An 18,307-nucleotide genomic window follows, 5' to 3' on the forward strand; every position below is an offset into this window, starting at 1 on the left:
CATACCTGGGCAATTTTGCACATTGTCGGGTAGATGCCAGTGTCATAGCTGTACTGGAACAGTTTGGCCAGAGGTGCGGCTAGTTCTGGAGCACAAGACTTCAGCACTACAGCCGGGATATTGTCGGGGCCCATAGCCTTTGCTGTATCCAGTGCACTCTGCCGTTTCTTGATATCACGTGGAGTAGTTCTGGCGTACACCCCAGACGCCAATGGAGAAGCCCAATTCAATATAGCAGGCAGCACACTTACCACTGGAAACGAGTGCGCTTCCCGCCTGCCATATTGGAGGTTTAGGCACCTGTTCAGCACCCAACACAGGCGTGGCGCCATTGAATTTCTGAGCTTACATATTTCTATGAACCACTACAAAGTAATGTAGATTGGAAAGACCGAAGCCATTGTCTTCAGTCCCCGCCACAAACTCCATTCCCTAGCCACCAACTCCATCCATCTCCCTGGACACTGTCTGAGGCTGAACCAGACTGTTCCCAATCCTGGAGTACTATTTGACCGAGCTGAGCTTCCAACCCCATATCCTCTCCATCACCAAAACCGCCTACTTCCAACTCAGTAATATCACCCAACTCTGCCCCTACCTCAGCTCATCTGCTGCTGAAACCCTCACCCATGCCATTGGTACCTCTAGATTCAGCTATTCCAATGCTTCCCTGGCTGGCCTCCCACCTTGCCCTCTCCGAGTAGGGATAATGGGTAGGTACTCACATTGGCAGGATGTGACTAGTGGAGTCGCGCGGGGATCTGCCTTGGGGCCCTCAATTATTCACAATATTTTATTAACGACTTGGTTGAAGGCATAGAAAGTCTGATATCTAAGTTTGCCGATGACACAAAGATTGGTGGCAAATGTGAGCAGTGTGGATGAAAACATAAAATTAACAAAGCGATATTGATAGATTAGGTGAACGCATAGGGGTAACAAACAAACAAACAAACTTCTGTGAGGGACGCATGGAACGAGTGAACATCCACCCACCACATTCAGTCACTGACCGAATGTCACGCGCACCGTTCCTAACGGAACCGCGTTCCAAACGCTTCCACGGGCGGGCGGGCGGGGGGGGGGGGGGGGAAGAAACGGTTTTAACGCGCGAGATGCTCCTCACCTGACTGGAGAGCGGCGCGCGAGCAAATCAAGACATTTCACTACACTGGTTTTCGAAACCCCTGAGGTAAGAGTCCCAGACCCCACCACTGTCGTGCTTACTGTTGTTACTTCAGGCGGGAGGTGGGAGGAAAAAGACGCCTATATTTTTTTTCAAATATAGAAAAGCTTCCCTTCCCTTCCCTCGCTGTCAGACTGAACCACCTCTCGTCCGCTCATCGTGTCTGTAAAAGGATACGCTGCAGGTAGAAGGTGCCGTCGTCCTCCTGCTCCGTCGCCATTGTTGTGGTGGTGCCGGTTGCTCGCGTGCCGTTGCCATTGACTCCTCCGCGGGTCTCACGGGTTTTTCTCGCGAGAGTTGGTTGGCAGTGGGCGTCCCGTTGCTATGGAAACCGCGCTTTGATATTAAGCGGAGAAGAGATAAAGAATTGAAAGGGAAAAAAAAAACCCCCCGCGGGGGATTTTTTTTGTCAAAATTTAAAATCAGTCTTTTGTACATTGAACTTTTTCTTTTTAATGTAATTCTCGCGCTCTGTGTATATGATGATCAATTTCTACTGAATGTTTGTTTGTTTATTTATTTATTTATTTATTTATTTGAAATGTGCGGTCAAATCTGACGCGAACCGTCTCTTTAAATGCTGAAAGAGAGAAGAAAATAGCTTTAATAAAGGATTGATATATAATATTAAAAAAAAAATTAAAGACAGTGACCAGTCTGACGAAAGGCGTGGATTAAAGATATTCGCCGGTAACTGCTCACCGAGACAATGCAACTTTAGAATCACGAAGGTAAGACACGCTAACTGGTCCTATTCGTGGTTTAACCCTTTCGGTTTTATTGTGGTAACTCGCCCTTATAGTGGTGGGGGGGTGGGGGTGGGGGTGTGTGTGGTGCAGGGTCGAAGGTTCAACAGGAGCATCCACACGATCAGTGCTCCGTCCAAATTAAACGTTGCATTCAGAAATGTAAAAGAAGACACGAGATTGAAATGCTTGTTTTTATTACTCGTTCGCCTTTATCAGACAGATTACGTTTTGTTTACATTCAACTGTAATTCCGAAAGGCATGCAGTACCAACACCGTGCCGTTAGTTACTCCCCCCCCCCCCCCCCCCGCCCCCCACTTCAGGCTGTTTTAGGCACAGCCAGCAGGAAAAGTTAGGTGGGACAGAAAAGACTTATTAGCATTTTAAAGTCAGCAACTAAAATATGCTTTTTGCATAAAAATGCCAATGTTGTGAATGATTGCCAACGCCTTGAGTGAAATAGTGGACCAGACCTGTTTCTAATTTTCCCGTTTTATGTGAACCTTGGACATCTGACCCATTCTGTAAAATGGTTTGTAGAAAACTACCATCCCAATGAAGGATGCAGTTAGACCCTTTTCGTCTTCCCTTTCTTGACCATAAACTGTAAAACAAAAATGTACAGTGTAACCCTGGAGGACTCTTTTCGAAACTGAATAGAAATAAATACCCCAAAGCAAATGTTCAAATGGGAATCGTTCCTGACGTTATAATTATCATTTTTACTCAGCGGTGAATTAAGAATAGATATCGTGCACTGTACTTACCCCAGATTGTATTTAATATAACAAAAGCCGCACTACCTAATTCAATCCACAGAGAGGCAATGTTCTCTATTGGTATTGCACTACTAACGCCTTTCCGGTATGCAGTTTTAAAAAAACCTGAATGACCGCACTGCAAGGTTATTTGGTGCATCATTTTATTATTTATTTATTTTCATCACAAAAAGTTCTTTTCAAGAAAATCTACAATGTTGCAGTCTAAAATTCTAACTGCTGTGATGTTAATTTCTTAAAGTGTAAATTAATAATCACATGAATTTAAATTCAAATATAAAGCTGGGGATATTTTAAACACCTAAATATATGCTGTTTCACATTGAATTTATCTCAAAATAGATGCAGAGATTTTCCCTAAAGGTTAAGCGAACTCTCTGGACTGCTTGTTGCTGATTCTACCACGCACATTTGACCGCTTTTAATTTTATCTGAATCCCCGATCAAAGAATGACTCATAGTCACAACGGCCGCCTGACAGGCGTTTGCCAATACTAAACGATAGCCAGAAAATTATTTTTGGCTACAAGACTTTGTGTCTACTAGCTTCCAATGGCGAATATAAAATTAGTTTAGCTGTCTATAAGAGTAAATAAAAACCAGAAATTGCCCCCGTCTAATTTGGATCACACAGCAATGGTATGAAGTTTTGGCCAATAGGAACCTCGCTTCTCCTCGTGAAGTTTGAAGGTTTTTTCCACCTACAAGTTTCCTGTCTTCCGATGTGTAGATTAGTTAACTGATAGCAATAATGTTCAACATTTACTGTGAGCTCGACGCTGCACTTTTTTTTCTCTCAAGATATTGTAGCACTGAGCTATCCCCATTCTTCGATGCACCCCATTGATTAATTGCGTGGGCGTCAGAAGCGGAGTGGTTAAAACTTTTCATGTATCCAGTTAATGATCGCAATTAGTATTCCGCTACTGTATGCGTTTAAATGTCAAACCTCTATCTATGTAAGGGACTGTCGAGGTGGAAGTGGTTTATGAAACATTTTTTAAACAAATAGAAAATTATACATTCACAAAGTCGAAGGAACCAGTAGATTGCTCCTGTTTTTAGTAATAATTACATTGGTCGAAATTACAATTAATATTAAGCAAACCATACGATGAAGCCAATGTAAATGATGAAATGACAAGGGCATATTACGTTTGTAAAATATTTAATTGTTAGCCTGATGCCATTTTGAAAAGTTACATTTAAAATGATGCTGGTGGAAGTATTGTCAAGAGTAGGGCAGATGGATTTAAATGTAGATCAAATGTAAGGTAATGGATATTGGAAAAGGAAATATGAAATGTATTGGGCAGACTTGGATACAGCACTGGGAAAGCAGGACTAAGGAGCAGCACTCAAGCACTGTCACTGTTAGCAATCTGGTAACAAATGCCTTTCCAGTTTTTCCTACAAGTGACAAGCCTGAGTTAATGGCAAGTTAATCCTATTTCCCTCCATTTTACAGACTTGACTTATCTATTCGCAACTTAAATTCAAGGGTCATCATCACCCTGCACCAGTTTTCTCATGTCCAAGTCCTGCTACCCCATTGTATGTGACCTTCCACCCCTCCCCCACAAATGCATGTTAACTTTTCCTGTGATATGTGGTACACTTTCTTTTTTTTCAGCTTCAATATAGATCTATGTGATGCCAATGTGAGAGGCCCACCAATAGAGGAAGGGTTCTGAGCTGGGAAATATAGCACTTGATAACCAACTGCCCTTAAGTCACCACCTCAACTTATGACTCCTACCCACTTAAAGTACTCCAACAGTCAATTCAGTATGACGCAGGCAGAAACAGATATCATGTGCTCACTGAACATGTCTTACAGCTTTGCTCCCAATTGTCTATACAAAAAGTAACAAACCAACCAAGTAAAAAGTCAATCAATACTGTCCCTTGCATGTCAGGAATCCAGACTGTGAGCTGCACCGGGTGGGTGGTAATAAACCCAAGGGAATCATCAGGTGACAAGTCTAAGGTGATCATGACAGATCTCAGATTGGGGGGGTGGGTTCGTTGCACCCGTAAAATCACCATTGAGGGAGCAGTTGCTCTTAAATCTGTACTTATGATGAAACATATATACACACATGAAAGACTGGTGAAATAGGCAGACACATGGCAGATGAAATTTAATGCAGAAAAGTGTGAAGTGATACATTTTGGTAGGAAGAACGAGGCAATATAAGCTAAATGGTACCATTTTAAAGGGGGTGCAGGAACAGAGAGACCAGGGGGTGTATGTATACAAGTCTTTGAAGGTGGCAGGAGAAGTTGAGAAGGCTGTTAAAAAGGCATATGGGGTCCTTGGCTTTATAAATAGAGGCATAAAGTATAAAAGCAAGGAAGTTATGCTAAACCTTCATAAAACACTGGTTAGGCCTCAGCTGGAGTATTGTGGCCAATTCTGGATACCACACTTTAGAAAAGATGTCAAGGCCTTAGAGAGGGTGCAGAGGAGATTTACTAGAATGGTACCAGGGATGAAAGACTTCATTTACATGGAGAGACTAGAAGTTGTTCTCCTTAGAGCAGAGAAGGTTAACGGGAGATTTGATAAAGGCATTCAAAATGATGAAGGGTTTTGATAGAGTAAATAACAAGAAACTGTTTCCAGTGGCAGAAGCGTCGGTAACCAGAGGACATAGATTTAAGGGAATTGGCAAAAGAACCAGAGGCGACATGAGGAAAACATTTTTTACACAGCAAGTTGGTATGATCTGGAATGCACTGCCTGAAAGGGTGGTGGAAGCAGATTCAATAGTAACTTTCAAAAGGGAATTGGATAAATACTTGAAGTAGAAAAATTTGCAGGACGACGGGGAATGGGCAGGGGAATGGCCTCCTTCAGTGTTGTATCATTCTATGATTCTATAATGATGGGTGTTCATTAGCAAAGGCAGGAAGAGGATTATCGGCCATCCATTGAGTTTCCTGTCAGTGTAAAATCTTATTAACAAAGCTAATCAAATAATATGATGCGTTTTGAGGAGATTTGATTATAAGTAAAAACAAATTATTCTAACATTGGTGAGGTCCTATTTAAAATACTGTGTGAGGTATTGAAGACCAAAACTTCAAATGGAAATCAATGTATTGGAGAAGTTCTAATGATGAGCAATACGGTCGATTCAGGTACTTATATAAGTTACGAAGAGAGACTCAAAGAGTTGTACTTAATGGAACAAAGGGGGACACGATCCTGTCTGTGTAATGATAAGAATCATGAATAATGTAGATATAAGTACATTATTTAACTTGGACTGCGTGAGAGAAGTAGAGTATACAGTTACTAAATTAATAAGCCTCGCGACACTAGAAATGGGATTAAATAATTTTCCCATGGAAGGCTCTCAGCAAAAACAATGAGTGTGATGTTGATGAACTCTTTCAAAAAAAAGAACTGGACAGACATCTGGTTAGAAATAGGATTAAAGGTCATAGGGATAATTATAGGTGGTGGTTCCTGTGCTACTTTGACCAAAGTAATCAATCTTTAGAAAGCATTCGGAGGATTTTGAATGATGGAGAAATGGAAATAGATAGATATTCTTGGTTACCTTTGGGGGTCAGGAAGAAATTTTACAGACAATTAAACATGTGAAGTAGTGTTTTTGAAAGCTTAAGTTTTATGTAGTCTGTTGAAGGAATTAACTTGATGAGCTAACTGGCCTTTCCTTGTTCTGTGCTTTCCTATTAACTGCCTTAGCAGTAGAAATACTATATAAGAAAGAAAACATTTGACGTGAAAATCCATGAATATATAGGAGTTTTACCATGTCACTGATAGTTTTGGCAAGGAGTTAAACTGAGTAATTAAAAATCCTGATATATGCACGTCTTCTGTTTATTATTGTCGACTGACCCCATGCTCATTTAACTAATTTCTAATAAATAATTACTGTATGAAAGTGTAAAATTAAAAACGGATTTAATGTGAATTTAGTATTTCCTGAATGAAAATTAAATGAGTTGAAATGTATAATTCTTGCCACCAGTAGGCAGAACATTTATGCAGAGCTGTATTTATGGCACAATTAAAGCTCTAAAATCACCCAATGAAGTCAAGAAGCATATTAGAGATTTTACGGTATTATCATGGCCAATTAAAGAGCATTGATCTTCATTTTACGGTGCTGTAATGTTGATGTCCAGACAACAATGTTTTCTAACTTAGAATTATATACTGTAAATGTAAAAATCAATTAGTAGAAATATAATGACCCTAGAAATTATAGACATGTCAACTTGACATCAATAATATTCAATTTTTTTGGGAGCATTATGTGGGAAATGATTTTGTGTCTTCAGTGGAAACAATTAAGATAAATAAAAGCTAGCATAGTTTTAAGATGTGGAGATGCCGGTGATGGACTGGGGTGGACAAATGTAAGGAGTCGCACAACAACAGGTTATAGTCGCACAACAACAGGTTATAGTCCAACAGCTTTATTTGAAATCACAAGCTTTCAGAGTTTTGCTCCTTCGTCAGGAGATGCATATAGGCCTATATGCATCTCTTCACTTCACCTGACGAAGGAGCAAAACTCTGAAAGCTTGTGATTTCAAATAAAGCTGTTGGACTATAACCTGGTGTTGTGTGACTCCTTACAATAGTTTTAAGAATAGGAGATTATGCCTTACAAACTTACTGAGTTTTTACAGGATGTAGTAGAGGGAATAAACAGATATATATACTTTCAAAAAGTATTTGATAAGGTACCTCATAAGACACTCAAAGTGAAGGTTGGTGAAATTAAGAAGAAAAATCACAAGCTGACTGCATATGTGTGCCCATAATTCCCCACAAGAGAAATTCCTGATCTCATCTCAGGGAAGATGAAATATGGAATTAATTCCTCAGAGACAAGTAGAAATGACCAGAAACTAAGTGAATATAGAAAGAAAAGAAAGACTTGCATTAATATAGAGCCTTTCAAGACTTCAGAATGGCCCAAAGCACTGTACAGCCAATTAAGTACTTTTGAAGTGTAGTCACTGTTGTAATGTAGAAAATATGGCAGCCAATTTGCAAGCTCCCACAAACATGCTTCCGCAATTAAATAAATGACTAGATCATCTGTTTTTTTAGATGTTGGTTGAGAGATAAATTTTGGCCAGAAAACTGGGGAGAACACCCCTTCTTTGAATAGTGCTGTGGAATCTTTTACATCCATCTAAGAGGGCAAGCAGGGCCTTGGTTTAATGTCTCATTCAAAAGACAGAAGCTCCAACAGTGCAGCACTCCCTCAGTAATGCACTGGAGTGTCGGGCTAGATGATGTGCTCAAGTCTCTGGAGTGGAATTTGAACACACAACCTTCTGACTCAGAGGTGAGTGTGCTACCCACTGAGCCAGAGCTGACACAAGTATACTGCTGCTGTGCACTTCTTGGAATCCAAAACCAAAATTGCATTAAAAGAGAATGGGGAGTTGATTATCTGCCTGCCCTTCTGCATGATGCAGGGAACCCCCCAAAAAATAATAATTTTTCAAATGAGCTGATTTGATTTTAAACCATAAAAAAACACAACCATATGTCAAATGGTACAATACATACCAAAAGGTTTTGATGATTGGACTTATGTTTACCCATGTGAACAATATTTGTCAATCACAAAGTATCGTGAATGCTAGAAATTTGAAGAGAAAATACTGAAATACATAGCAGGTCCAATTTACACAATGATTACTATTTGTTAGGAGAACAAGGTAATGATGACATACTAAGCCAGCAAGAAGGAACAGTTAACCAAAGTACAAGAGCCTTTATTGCTGAGGAAACCATGGTCAAAAAAGAGATTATGAAGAAGAAAGGAAGAGTTTGCATTTATATAGTGGCTTATCATGTCCTTAGGGCTCCCCAAAGTTCTTTATAACCAATAAGAACATAAAAACATAAGAAATAGGAGCAGGAGTAGGCCATACGGCCCCTCAAGCCTGCTCTGCCATTCAATAAGATCATGGCTGATCTTTGACCTCAACTGGGAAAGGCGGGACCTGTACAAGCTGGACGGGTTGCATCCAAGCAGAACCGGGACCAATATCCTCGCGGGGGCATTTGCTAGTTCTTTTGGGGATGGTTTAAACTAGTATGGCAGGAGGATGGGAAACAAAGGGCAGGTACAGATAGGATAAATTCAGACCAGGAAACGGGAAGCAGAAAAGCAGTTAGTGACGTAGTTAGCGACTCAGAAAGACAAAAGAAACAAAGGTTAAATAGTGTTCAGCACAGGAATTTGACGGGGTTAAAGGGTATATACTTCAATGCAAGTATTACAAACAAAGCAGATGAGCTAAGGGTACAGATAGACACATGGCAGCATGATATCATTGCTATAACGGAAACCTGGCTTAAAGAAGGGGATAATTGGCAGCTCAATATCCCTGGATATAGAGTTTTCGGGCAGGATAGAGTGGGTGATAAAAAAGGAGGGGGGTAGCATTATTGGTTAAAGAATCAATTACAGTTGTGAGAAGGGATGATATGCTAAATGGATCATCAATCGAGGCCATATGGGTTGAGCTAAGAAATAAAAAAGGGGCAGTCACATTACTAGGAGTGTACTATAGACCCCCGAACAGCGAAAGGGAGATAGAAGAACAAATATGTAGGCAAATTTCTGAATGCAAAAAGAAGAGGGCAATAATAGTAGGAGACTTCAACTACCTTAACATTAACTGGGTTTCAAACAGTGTGAGGGGCACAAAGGGCGCAAAATTCTTGATCGGTGTCCAGGAGAACATTTTTAGCCAGTACGTGACAAGCCCAACAAAAGGGTATGCAATTCCAGATTTAGTCCTGGGAAATGAAAATGGGCAAGTGGGTGAAATGACAGTGGGTGACCATATTGGGGATAGTGACCACAATTCAGTTAGTTTTAGCATTATTATGGAAAAGGACAGAGTTAAATCAGGAGTAAACATTTTAAATTGGGGGAAGGCAAATTTTACAGAACTAAGAAGTGATTTGGCAGAAGTGGACTGGACACAACTACTGGCATCTACCCGACAATGTGGAAAATTGCCCAGGTATGTCCTGTCCACAAAAAGCAGGACAAATACAATCTGGCCAATTACCGCCCAATCAGTCTACTCTCAATCATCAGCAAAGTGATGGAAGGTGTCATCAACAGTGCTATCAAGCAGCACTTACTCACCAATGACCTGCTCACCGATGCTCAGTTTGGGTTCCGCCAGGACCACTCGGCTCCAGACCTCATTACAGCCTTGGTCCAAACATGGACAAAAGAGCTGAATTCCAGAGGTGAAGTGAAAGTGACTGCGCTTGACATCAAGGCAGCATTTGACCGAGTGTGGTACCAAGGACCCCAAGTAAAATTGAAGTCAATGGGAATCAGGGGGGAAACTCTCCAGTGGCTGGAGTCATACCTTGCACAAAGGAAAATGGTAGTGGTTGTTGGAGGTCAATCTTCTCAGCCCCGGGACATTGCTGCAGGAGTTCTTCAGGGCAGTGTCCTAGGCCCAACCATCTTCAGCTGCTTCATCAATGACCTTCCCTCCATCATAAGGTCAGAAATGGGGATGTTCACTAATGATTGCACAGTGTTCAGTTCCATTTGCAACCCCTCAGATAATGAAGCAGTCCGTGCCCGCATGCAGCAAGACCTGGACAACATCCAGACTTGGGCTGATAAGTGGCAAGTAACATTCGCGCCAGATAAGTGCCGGGCAATGACCATTTCCAACAGAGAGAGTCTAACCACCTCCCCTTGACATTCAATGGCATTACCATCACCAAATCCCCCACCATCAACATCCTGGGGGGTCACCATTGACCAGAAACTTAACTGGGACCAGCCACATAAATACTGTGGCTACGAGAGCAGGTCAGAGGCTGGGTATTCTGCGGCAAGTGACTCACCTCCTGACTTCCCAAAGCCTTTCCACCATCTACAAGGCACAAATCAGGAGTGTGATGGAATACTCTCCACTTGCGTGGATGAGTGCAGCTCCAACAACACTCAAGAAGCTCGACACCATCCAGGACAAAGCAGCCCGCTTGATTGGCACCCCATCCACCACCCTAAACATTCACTCCCTTCACCACCGGCGCACAGTGGCTGCAGTGTGTACCATCCACAGGATGCAGTGCAGCAACTCGCCAAGGCTTCTTCGACAGCACCTCCCAAACCCGCGACCTCTACCACCTAGAAGGATAAGGGCAGCAGGCACATGGGAACAACACCACCTGCACGTTCCCCTCCAAGTCACACACCATCCCAACTTGGAAATATATCGCCGTTTCTTCATCGTCGCTGGGTCAAAATCCTGGAACTCCCTTCCTAACAGCACTGTGGGAGAACTGTCACTACACTGACTGCAGCGGTTCAAGAAGGTGGCTCACCACCACCTTCTCAAGGGCAATTAGGGATGGGCAATAAATGCTGGCCTCACCAGCGGCGCCCACATCCCATGAACGAATAAAAAAAAACTTGAGGAGAAATCAGTGGCAAGCCAGTGGAAGGCACTAAAAAGTGTATTTCTGCGGGCACAATGCAGACACGTCCCCTCAAAGAAAAAGGGTGGCACTGACAAATTTAGAGCCCCCGGTTGTCAAGAAGTATACGGGGCAAGATAAAGCAGAAAAAGAAAGCTTATGACTGTCACAGAAAACTAAATACTGCAGAAAGCCTAGAGGAGTATGGAAAGTACAGGGATGACGTAAAAAAGGAAATAAGGAAAGCAAAGAGAGGGCATGAAAAAATATTAGCTAGTAAGATTAAAGAAAACCCAAAGATGTTTTATCAGTATATTAAGAACAAGAGGATAGCTAAGGAAAAGGTGGGACCTATCAGGGATGGTAAGGGTAACTTGTGTATAGAAGCAAAGGATTTGGGTAGGGTTTTAAATTAAATATTTTGTCTCCGTATTCACAAAGGAAAGGGATGATCCAGATGTAGTAGTTAAAAGGAGAGGTGTGAAATATTGGATAAGGTAAACATTACGAGAGAGGAAGTGAGTACTAGAGGGACTGGAATCCTTGAAAGTTGATAAATCATCAGGGCCGGATGGATTGTTTCCTAGGCTATTGAAGGAAGCCAGGGAGGAAATAGCAGATGCTCTGAGGATCATTTTCCAATCCTCACTAGATACAGGGGAGGAACCAGAGGACTGGAAGACTGCAAATGTAGTACCATTGTTTAAAAAGGGTACGAGGGATAGGCCGAACAATTATAGGCTGGTCAGTCTTACCTCGGTGGTGGGCAAACTATTAGAATCAATACTGAGAGATAGGATAAACTGTCTCTTGGAAAGGCATGGTTTAATCAGGGATAGTCAGCATGGATTTGTTCAGGGAAGGTCATGCCTTACAAATCTGATTAAATTCTTTGAGGAAGTGACAATGAGGATTGATGAGGGTAATGCAGTGGATGTTGTCTACATGGATTTTAGTAAGGCATTTGACAAGGTCCCACATGGCAGACTATTCAGAAAGGTAAAAGCCCATGGGATACAGGGAAATGTGGCGAATTGGATCCAAAATTTGCTCAGTAACAGGAAACAGGGTAAAAGTCGATGGATGTCTTTGCGAATGGAAATCTGTTTCCAGTCGTGTGCCACAGGGCTCAGTGTTGAGTCCCTTTCTGTTTGTGGTATATATTAATGATTTGGACTTGAATGCAGGGGGCATGATTGGCAAATTTGCAGACGACACAAAAATTGTCTGTGTAGTTGATAGTGTAGACTCCAAGAAGATACCAATGGGTTGGTGGAGTGGGCGAAAAAGTTGCAAATGGAGTTCAACCCGGAGAAGTGTGAGGTAATGCACTTAGGGAGGGCAAACAGTAAAAGGGATTACGCAGTAAACGGGAATATATTGAGAGGGGTAGAGGAAGTGAGAGACCTTGGAGTGCATGTGCACAGGTCCCTGAAGGTGGCAGTACAGGTAGATAAGGTTGTGAAGAAGGCATACGGAATGCTCTCCGTTATTAGCCGAGGTACACAATACAAAAGCAGGGATGTAATGATGGAACTGTATAAAATGCTGGTAAGGCCACAGCTGGAGTATTGTGTGCAGTTCTGGTCACCACATTACAGGAAGGATGTAATTGCTCTGGAGAGAGTGCAGAGAAGATTTACAAGAATGTTGCCAGGGCTTGAAAATTGCAGCTACGAGGAGAGATTGGATAGGCTGGGTTGTTTTCCTTGGAGCAGAGGAGGTTGAGGGGTGACTTGATTGAGGTGTACAAAATTATGAGGGGCTTAGATAGAGTCGACAGGAAGTACCTGTTTCCCCCAGTGGAGAGTTCAAGAACTAGAGGATATAGATTTAAGCCGATTGGCGGAAGGATTAGAGGGGACATGAGGTGAAACTTTTTTACCCAGAGGGTGGTGGGTGCATTGAATTCACTGCCCGAATTGGTGGCAGAGGCAGGAACCCTCAACTCTTTTAAAAAGTACCTGGACCTGCACTTAAAGTGCTGTAAGCTGCAGAGCTACGGATCGGGTGCTGGAAGGTGGGATTAGAATGGGCACAAGCCAGCGCAGACACGATGGGCCAAATGGCCCCCTTCTGTGCTGTATCTTTTCTATGTTTCTATGGTTCTAACTCCACTTTCCCGCCCTATCTCCGTATCTCTTGATTCCCCTACAATCTAAAAATCTATAAATCTCAGCTTTGAATATACTCAATCACTCTGCATCCACAGCACTCTGGGGTAGAGAATTGCAAAGATTCACAACCCTCTGAGTGAAGAAATTCCTCCTCATGTCAGTCTTAAATGACCGACACCTTATCCTGCAACTATGCTCTCTAGTTCTAGACGCTCCAGCCAGGAGAAACAACCTCTCAGCCTCTACCTTGTCAAGCCCCCTCAGAATCTTATATGTTTCAATGAGATCACCTCTCATTCTTCTAAACTCCAGACAGTATAGGCCCTTCTACTCAACCTCTCCTCATAGGACAACCCTCTCGTCCCAGGAATTAATCAAGTGAACCTCCATTGCACTGCCTCTACGGCAAGTATATCCTTCCTTAGATAAGGAGACCAAAACTGTTCGCAGTACTCCAGGTAGGGTCTCACCAAAGCCCTGTACAATTGTAGTAAGACTTCCTTTCTCTTGTACTCCAACCCTCTTACAATAAAGGCTAACATGGCATTTGCCTTCCTAATTACTTGCTGTACCTGCATGCTAACTTTTTGTGTTTCTTGTACCAGGACACGCAAGTCTCTCTGAACAACAACATTTAATAGTTTCTCACCATTTAAAAAATATTCTGTTTTTCTATTCTGTAATTCGATTGTAATTATTGCATTTTTGTAAGACTTTACAATGTTTAAAAAAACTGGGAATGTTTAAAAATTAAAGTCTTCTGTTGATAATTACGATGCACGATAGTTATGGTCAGGTGGTGTCTTTGATATAATGTAATACGGTAGAATAACCATGAAATTCAAAGTTTAATTCCAAACCAGTCTGAACAGTGTGTCTTGTATTAGTTCATGAAAATCAGAATCCAGCTCATTTAGGATTTAGAGATATCCTCCTCTTTATATCCAAATGTCTTTCTGTACTTATGAACTGCCAATATAATGGCATGCTAAATGTTTCTGCCATCAACCCATGCAGAGAGAAATGTCTTCTACACAAATGCAGTCAGTATTTGCCTGTCTGCTTCCCCATTGATTATGGCCACAAAGAATAAATAGAAAAATGTCATATCTGTGCACACTTCTTAAATCAACGTTTCCCATAATAAATTCCTATGTCCACATTTATCATGGAAACTGCCTATGTAAATTTGTCATGCTGAAATTATACCTTCCTACCAGTAATGGTGCTATTGTGTCAGCCCATACTGCAGAGAAACTCCTATGCTGCAACCAGCTGTACTCTGCTTCCCAAATTGCCACACGATTTGTTAACGTATTATACAAATTAAGGACAGAATGTATGACTTTAAAATGGAGACTCAATTATGTCTGCACACGCTGGTTCAATTATCCCCCGCCCTCTAACCCCCCACTGCACCTGAAGACTATATTTGATCTTCACTTCCTGTACAACTCTATGGAAGATTGACTACGCGACTTCATATATTTTATAAGGAATATGCAACTTCTTGGCGAGTATGCATCCTCAGTCATGTGGTAGAAAGGGAGTATGTTTATATCTAAGTATTTGGCGGCCTAATTCAAGGAGGGTTTAGATAAGTGCCTGATTCCTCTGTATGTTGGGAAAGACTATTACCCTTCAGATCACATACCCTGAGTGCACATCACCTTCATTCCTTTTATAGTGCAATAATTCCAACTCTTCAGCTTGATATCTTCCATGCCTTTCAATAGGACAATGGAAATTTTGTTTCTTGCAATTCTTCAAGACAATTTCTTCATGCCTCTCTCAGCAGCAACTATCTTTCAACTTTGAAGTTTCATGAACAGGTGCAGAAAATAATCAAGAAGGCTAATGGAATGCTGGCCTTTATATCTAGAGGACTAGAGTACAAGGGGGCAGAAGTTATGCTGCAGCTATACAAAACCCTGGTTAGACCGCACCTGGAGTACTGTGAGCAGTTCTGCGCACCGCACCTTCGGAAGGACATATTGGCCTTGGAGGGAGTGCAGCATAGGTTTACTAGAATGATACCCGGACTTCAAGGGTTAAGTTACGAGGAGAGATTACACAAATTGGGGTTGTATTCTCTGGAGTTTCGAAGGTTAAGGGGTGATCTGATCGAAGTTTATAAGATATTAAGGGGAACAGATAGGGTGGATAGAGAGAAACTATTTCCGCTGGTTGGGGATTTTAGGAGTAGGGGGCACAGTCTAAAAATTAGCACCAGACCTTTCAGGAGCGAGATTAGAAAACATTTCTACACACAAAGGGTTGTAGAAGTTTGGAACTCTCTTCCGCAAACGGCAATTGATACTAGCTCAATTGCTAAATTTAAATCTGAGATAGAGAGCTTTTTGACAACCAAAGATATTAAGGGATATGGGCCACCAAAGGCAGGTATATGGAGTTAGATCACAGATCAGCCATGATCTTATCAAATGGCGGAGCGGGCACGAGGGGCTGAATGGCCTACTCCTGTTCCTATGTTCCTATGATTGCTCCAAACATGGTTCCACTTTCACATTTGGTGAATGCAAATATGAAGGCTATATGTATCCGAATGCTTATTTGAACCATATTTTTGCAAGGTATAATTTGCACATTATGACTGGTTAATGGTCAACCACAGCTTATTCACCTAGTCCAATAACCAGAGATAATGTGACCTATATTCTGTGTTGTGAATGACCTGCAGTTAAATCATACAGTATTATATCAAATGAATCATCAAACCTTTAAAAAAGTGGTGTGAGAGAAAGTTTAGAAAGTTGTTGTAGGTCATTCTTTAAAATGCTTTGCAGTGTGAAATTCTTATTAATGAAGTTGTATTGTCAGAAACATGGAATACACATCCAAGAATGTGGAATCACAGTAATTTTTTTTCTTTCTTTGTCTTTTTTTCGTTCTTGGGATGTGGGTGGCGTTGGCAAGGCCGGCATTTATTGCCCATACCTAGTTGCCCCGAGAAGGTGTTGGTGGGCTTACTTCTTTGTAGTGGTTTGATACAACTGAGTGGCTTCAGACAGCAATTAAGAGTCAACCACATTGATGTCACATATAGGTGAGAACGGCAGATTTTGTTCCCTAAAGGACATTAATGAAGCAGTTGGGTTTTTATGACAATCCATGATCACTTTTACGTACCAGCTTTTTATTTCCAGATTTTTAAAACTGGATTCAAATTCTCAAATTGCCATGGTGGGATTTGAAATCACATTCTCTGGATTATTGGTCTAGGCCTCTAGATTACAAGTCCAGTAACATAACCACCACATTACTGTACCCATATAATACACCAGTAAGACCACTTAGAATATTGCAATAGGTTTAGGTCACTGAACTTCCAAACATCCAGGGAAAGGCTGGGAGATGAAAAACAAAAGATTGCTGTGCTTTGAGATGAGGCTAAGGGAATTAAGATCACTTTCTTTAGTAATATGAAGAGAGAACTGAAATATGATTTGGGTTTTTAAACTAATGCGTGGTGTAGACAAAACAGAAGATAATCAATTCTTTGAACAAAATATAGAGCAAGAGAAGAGGTATTGTTAAAAGTTGAGAAACCATCAGCTAAAATAGATGATAGTATCAAATTAAATGAGCCCCATCATTATGGACTGCCATGCTTGACATAGCTAAGCTGACCCGTTCAGGGAATCTGGATTCTCCTCCATCTATATAGAAATTCCATTAGCCTTTAAATGGTATGTAGAAAGTAAGACCTCTGTTCTCGCCGAAAGCTCACCCATGAGGAAATATAGTACAGAGTGTTTCAGGAACTCTATATTAGCTGGACGAAGAAGATCGGAAATGGATCATGTTGAAAGGCCTAGAGAATTCCTGTGGACATTTCTACACCGTTTATTAGAAATTGTGTTCCTGCTGATATCACAATATGTTATTATTCCACAGCTTGAACTATGTAACTTTATTGTTTTACTATTCATTCCCTATACTCTGATGGATCACTCAGCACAGTGAATGTGATATACAGACTAATTCAAAAGAGGGCATAGAGGGGGGAGGAATTTCTGAAGTGTGTTCAGGAGAACTTTCTTGATCAGTATGTTTCTGGCCCAACAAGGAAGGAGGCATTGCTGGATCTAGTTCTGGGGAATGAAGTGGATCGTGGAGCAAATATCGGTGGGGGAACATTTAGGGAACAGTGATCATAGTATCATAAGGTTTAGATTAGTTATGGAAAAGGACAAGAGCAATCTAGAGTAAAAATACTTAATTGGAAGAGGGCCAATTTCAGTGGGTTGAGAACAAATCTGGCCTGGGTAAATTGGAATCAAAGATTGGTAGGCAAAACTGTAATTAAACAGTGGGTGGCCTTTAAAGAGGAGATGGTTCGGAAACAGTCTAGGTACATTCCCACGAGAGGACAACCAAGGTCAGAACTCCCTGGATGACGAAAGAGATAGAGAGTAAGATGAAGCAGAAAAAGGAGGCGTATGACAGATTTTAGGTTGATTATATAAGTGAGAACCAGGCTGAAAGTACAGAGGAGAAGTGAAAAAGGAAATAAGAGGGGCAAAGAGAGAGTATGAGAATAGATTGGCGGCTAACATAAAAGGGAATCTAAAAGTCTTCTATAGGTATATAAATAGTAAACGGGTAGTAAAAGGAGGAGTGGGGCCGATTAGGGACCAAAAAGGAGATCTATGCATGGAGGCAGAGGGCATGGCTGAGGTACAAAATGAGTACTTTGCATCTGTCTTTACCAAGGAAGAAGATGCTGCCAAAGTCACAGTAAAAAAAGAGGTAGTTGAGATACTGGATGGGCTAAATGTTGGTAAAGAGGAGCTACTAGAAAGGCTAGCTGTACTTAAAGTAGATAAGTCACTCAGTCTGATGAGGGAAGTAAGGGTGGAAATTACAGAGGTGCTGGCCATAATCTTCCAATCCTACCTAGATACGGGGGTGGCGCCAGAGGACTGGAGAATTGCAAATGTTACACCCTTGTTCAAAAAAGGGTGTAAGGATAATCCCGCA

The 18,307-nt window shown here is 41.5% G+C and overlaps 2 protein-coding genes across 5 annotated transcripts in view; one reads left to right on the plus strand and one right to left on the minus strand.

The window, feature by feature from the left end:
- LOC137323411 (sperm-associated antigen 16 protein) overlaps positions 1-1,447 on the minus strand; it is a 982,420-nt gene extending 980,973 nt beyond the window's left edge. Inside the window, exon 1 of the mRNA XM_067986887.1 lies at positions 1,364-1,447. Within this exon, the coding sequence (XP_067842988.1) occupies positions 1,364-1,406 (43 nt within the window). The 5' untranslated portion in view covers positions 1,407-1,447. The remainder of the gene's footprint in view (positions 1-1,363) is intronic.
- A 302-nt stretch (positions 1,448-1,749) lies between these two features.
- The window catches only part of ikzf2 (IKAROS family zinc finger 2), a 195,111-nt gene continuing 178,553 nt past the window's right edge, over positions 1,750-18,307 (plus strand). For 3 of the 4 annotated variants that reach the window (XM_067988114.1, XM_067988116.1, XM_067988118.1), the window contains exon 1: positions 1,750-1,917. The gene's annotated coding sequence lies outside the window, so the exon portion shown is untranslated. The remainder of the gene's footprint in view (positions 1,918-18,307) is intronic. The other variant, XM_067988117.1, reaches the window with a different exon arrangement.

The sequence above is a fragment of the Heptranchias perlo genome, chromosome 7, assembly GCF_035084215.1.
Source record: "Heptranchias perlo isolate sHepPer1 chromosome 7, sHepPer1.hap1, whole genome shotgun sequence".
In the NCBI taxonomy this organism is placed as follows: Eukaryota; Metazoa; Chordata; class Chondrichthyes; order Hexanchiformes; family Hexanchidae; genus Heptranchias; species Heptranchias perlo.